The sequence below is a fragment of the Orbicella faveolata genome, unplaced genomic scaffold (genome assembly GCF_042242905.1).
Source record: "Orbicella faveolata isolate gen_17 unplaced genomic scaffold, um_ofav_v1 contig_1, whole genome shotgun sequence".
NCBI lineage: Eukaryota > Metazoa > Cnidaria > Anthozoa > Scleractinia > Merulinidae > Orbicella > Orbicella faveolata.
In genome coordinates, this window is record NW_028301536.1 from 7,479,597 (window position 1) to 7,484,581 (window position 4,985).

General features: G+C 40.1%; 1 protein-coding gene across 1 annotated transcript; it reads right to left on the reverse strand.

The window, feature by feature from the left end:
• On the reverse strand, positions 1-4,985 carry LOC110054672 (uncharacterized). The gene is made up of 2 exons (XM_020761022.2): positions 4,653-4,985; positions 1-2,022 (listed from the first exon to the last, which is right to left on the reverse strand). Exons 1-2 carry the CDS (start codon positions 4,762-4,764, stop codon positions 1,175-1,177), a joined length of 960 nt encoding a protein of 319 aa, XP_020616681.2. The 5' UTR covers positions 4,765-4,985; the 3' UTR covers positions 1-1,174.

Consider the following 4,985-nt stretch of genomic DNA (forward strand, 5'->3'; position numbering starts at 1 on the left):
CTCCGTTCAGCTGTTTTATTAGAGACATCTCGAAAGATCTAACCCACCTGAGTAAGTGAAAAAGCAACACAAAAGTACATTAACGTAGGTTGTAGCAACTGGAAAAAAGACTTCTTTCTGTTTGATTCCTTCTCTTTCGTCGAGGAATAGGGCTTGAACAGGAAAAAGGCTTGGTACAATTAGTACCAAGGCCTCTACTCTATACTACACAAAGATACCAACAAGCTAGTGTTGTGGACAGGGGGTGGGGAGGGAAGGTGAGGAGTCGAGCTAGAGTCCTTTCCTATACTTACAACTAACCGGCTTGGCACACTTTTTGTGTTCCCTTTTCACTGGTCCCGTATCTTTTTTTTTTTTTAAGCAATTTCATTTACAGGACGAACACTTACACTACTTACATTACTAATATTATACTTAAATTTATACTTACACTGTACTTGCTAATGACACAACTTATACTTACCCTATTTAAACGTGCAATAGTGACAATACATGTATTACAATACAATCACACTAATTAAATTACGGTTGGCTTACTTACAATGCTCTTTTTATTATAAATAAATTGCATAAACATATAAGTTACTTACAAGATACATTTTATTTTTCTACAAAGCACTTAATTATGCTAGACAACTTCCTTATTTTTCAATTACTACCAACGGAAAAACACTAAAAATTACTTACAACACTGCTGATTAAACTTACGCACTTACATAATAATAAAAACAAAAAGAAGGAAAACCAAACACACAAACAAAAAGAGAGAAAGTGAAAGAAAAGGTAGGGAGGGTGGGAAGCCCTACGGGTTTTCTTTCGCTTTTCTTTTAATACAGGCAAAGGTAACATTATAGATGCAATTGGATCAAAAGCTGTTGGTTTATCGGCCTTTATGACAAGATTAGAATTATTTGAAACAAATTATTTTTGAACAAGGAAAGACCATTTTCTCATTGATCTCTTATCATTCATTTTTTTTTCTACCATTCTCTACCGCTTTTTGTTTTTTTCTGTAATTTAGAGGGTGTTATACATTCAAGGATGTAACTTGTCAAGATCTTTCTCTTGCAAATGACTGTCCTCAATACTATCAATTCCTTGAACATTTTTGCACAAAGCAACGTCTTATTGTAAATAAATGTTTGCTGGAAAAGTCCCGAGGGGTTTTAAACTCCTATGGGTAAGATCCCGAGGGACTCACACACGAGTTGTATCCAAGCCCCGTCGTCCAGTGGCACACACCATGCTGTTTTGCACACATATTATGTTTTGCTCCGCAGTCCTTTCTTGGCTCTCTGAAATTACGCAGCTCCCAGTCACACCAGGAATGTGTGAATGACTGCATCATTTTACAGTGAGGTCCTGGAATGCAGAACTTGATAGTGCAGTCGCAATTTTCCGCGTATTTTCCATGAAGACCATGAACTTCCTCGCTAGATAGCTCGTGCCACTTTTCGTACCAACAGCCACGCGAGGGAAGGATTAACTCGTTGTCCATGATTTTACCAGAGAGCATGTAAGCGACTCCTGGCTCGAGATCCTGTCCATGATGACGGGAGAAATAAATTTTTGCAAACACACGAGATGGATTTGCAGCATCGATAAAAGTTCCCCTGGTTTTCCGCACCTTATCTTCGCCTTTAAAAACTTTCTTGATCAGGACATCGTAGTACATCATCCCTTTGTCTCGGTGATTTGCTCCAGTAGGGCGATAGAGATCTTCTCCGGGAGGTGGAACCCCACGCAGCCCTAAACCTCGTTTATATCGGCCTAAGATAGAGCCAAGGACAGAACCATTCGTTTTCATTGTAGGTGGCTCATCGCTTGGTTTCTGGAAGCTTTGAGGTGAGGAACCCTTCATGACGACCAGCTTTGTTGGGTCTTCTGAGGTAGATTCTGCATCTGTTGCGGGCTTCTCAATTGGAGCATGAGTAAAAACGTCACCCAATACTTCCTCTGGCACTTCAGTTGTGGGAATCTCATCATCCTTCTTGATTTTACCCAGAATTTTTACTCGAACAACTGTTAAAAAAGATAATAACAGCAGAATAACTATACCTTTCCTTGGTAAGTGTTACATCCTTGAGAAGAACTAGTTATGGAATCCAACTCGGCTATATTTAGAGATAAGAGAGAAAATGCATATCGATAGCTAAATGACCAGTTTAAATTTGAAAAGATAAAGTGCAAGCGCCTCAAATTGTATTTCTTTCTGATTGACTTTCCATCAAAGAAAGGCGTTTCCACGCACTACGTAGCTCTGATGAAGGTGAGATGCTACCACTGACACATCGGATTTGTTAACAGCATACATAGTAAATGACTACCGCAGGCAATAGTTCCAGACTGAAATGTTTATGTCTGTCTTGTAGTTTTACTCTAGAAATAACTGTTATCGCTGTTTCGCCGTAGTATGAATCGAGTGGAAACCAAACTGGGTGTCAACTTCAAACATCGTACGATTTTATTTTGTTTACACGGATACGAGTGTGACTAGACAAAATGACAAGTAAATAGAAAATGAATACAACAATAATAAATGAAAGAAACTAGGCAAATAATAAACAAAACCACAACAAACACGACTTACAGAAAATCCACCAGAGTGAATAAAGTAGAAACTTAACAGATCCCGGATACGTACGCGATGCACAATTTGATAGAGCGGATTTGCAAGCTATTTTAAAATAACGAATCCGTAGCTCTTAAATTCGTAAAACTACGCGCGCGAAAAATGTAAATTATTTGTCCCGTTGGGATATCGTGATTTGAATAGAGAACGAAACAACAGAAAGCAACGCAAGAATGTGACAACAACTTCATAGTAACGTACAGATATCAACGTAACTGTACAGCGAGTGGGAATGGAATGAGACGGGTAAAAGAGGTACCCGTACACCTCCGTTTCAGACAACGAATATTGACCGTTCCATTGTTGAAGAGGAGAAAGAGAAACTTCCGTTTGGCGCTTTTTGATCATGAGGTGCGGACAGTTGATTCGCTTCGTAGCCCTTAAAACGTCCTAGAACCACGCCATTCGTAGCCTACCGTGTCGTAAACAGTCTATGCCGCCGGCGAGCAGAAACCGTATCGAGGATTTTGTGACACGTCCGGCTGCACTACACCATTCGTCGTGATGACACGGATTCAGGGGGAAAGCTGTAAAACGGAACACCCATAGCCGCTTTCAGTCATCACACAATTTGACACTCACGAGTGACTTCAAGCTGTTTCCGCTGGTGTAGGTTGTCGTTTGTGCTGTACAACCTTGCGTTAATTAGCGATTCCTGCGGTTGCAAAACCCATTTTCCGTTTTTTAAGTTTAGGTACTGGTCGATTACTTTTTTTTTTGGCAAAAATGGGCTGGATTTCCCCTACTCTCATTCTTACGCAGCTGGAGTTCAATTCGCAACACTAAACTTCCGAACGGGGGTGTAGGCGAGGCAAGTTTCGTGATTCCGGAACACCACTATTGGATTATAAACTGTTCAATGTTGGCAATCCATTCCCAAGCCTTCCCAAAAAACATGTACACCAAATTAGTACATGAACAACTCTATTGAAGGAACGCAACATGGACTTGACTTAGCGCGTAAGTTTATCATATCGTCAACTATTTGATCACAAAGCCCCCACAAAGGAAGTGAAGACGATTACCGTATGTAAGCACCAAAACAAGGAAACGTCGGTGGACTTTAATTTTTCCTGTTTTAGCTTAAGTGCCCTGACCCGGTTTAACTGAAGGCCCAGGCGTGATGGAATGCATGGTAAAGATAATAAGATCACTTTGGCTTTTGCAACAGATGATTATTCATTTTGTTTAAAGTCTTTAAACTACTCAGGTTTTTATTTGGTGAAGACAACGTGATACAGACATCCGTTGGACCTTTCCAGAAAAAAAAAAAAACACTGACCCGAGACAGATGCTACTTAGCCCTAAGGAGCATTTAATTACATTGAACAATCTTCTTAAATTTAAAAGATTTACCAAACATACCGCGTTTGAATGGTATGATTATGTGCAAGTCGTTTTTTGGACTGCGAATTTTAACAGCGGACTTTTTGATAAACCAACAGGAAACCTGCGATGTCGGATCTCATAATAATCGGCTTTATTTGTCGTGAAAATTCTCATGCGAATCCCCCTATAAACGACCAAAAAAGGAAAGTTCTGCTCACTAGCTATTTTGATTTTCTTACAAGGCGAAAATATTGGCAAAGAAATAAGCTTTGAGAAATGAGTACAATGTAATAGGTGACGAAGGTCAGTACACAGATTGTATTGTAATGACCGCACGTAGCCTTTGTAATTTCGACTAAACCTTAGTAGTTCTCTTCTTCAGCAGTGTATTGTAATGGCTGTTTTCAGGAATAAAAAGGTCTTTGTCTTAGTTCATAGGGGATTAGTAGTTCGTTTTGGTTGCTAATGAATCGCATAACAACGGGGAAAATATTGTACTCGCGCCTCAGACTCTACGAACATTTCAGATTTGTCAAGAATCTTGAGTTTGAAGTCAGCTCGTCCTTCAGTTATTACTTTGAGAACCGAGGACTAAACAATGGAATCACTCGAACATTTAAGACCTCAAGCATAATACCAATGGCTAACGCATATCTATAACAGGGTATAAGCGTATAAAATAAGGCCTTACCAAAGTCCGCCTTACAAAAAGCTGTTTGTGGGTGTTCAGGAATCATTGCCGCTCCGTTACTCTGAGATACGAGTGTTGCCGCAAGCAAACCAGCTAAAACCACGATGTTCATTTTGAATACTCTGTTAAAGCTCTACGCTGTGTAACTTGTCTGTTAGTATTTCTCAATGAGTCGTCACCTTATATGCCCAAATGAGCAAGGCAAAGGCGATTCCAGACTACACTACGCACTTCCGGTCAGTCTCCCGCGTGACTTGTTTATTCTGCACAATCATGCCATGCCTCTACGAGGTGTAACTCCCGGGTGTAACTACAGCCTGCAAGTTCTATTCG

Excerpts from the sequence above, each read along its gene's own strand:
- LOC110054672 (XM_020761022.2), bottom strand. The coding sequence starts at position 4,764 with ATGAACATCGTGGTTTTAGCTGGTTTGCTTGCGGCAACACTCGTATCT. Across the intron at positions 2,023-4,652 it reads TTTTTGTAAGGCGGACTTTG|TTGTTCGAGTAAAAATTCTG; the intron begins GTAAGGCCTTAT and ends CTTTTTTAACAG.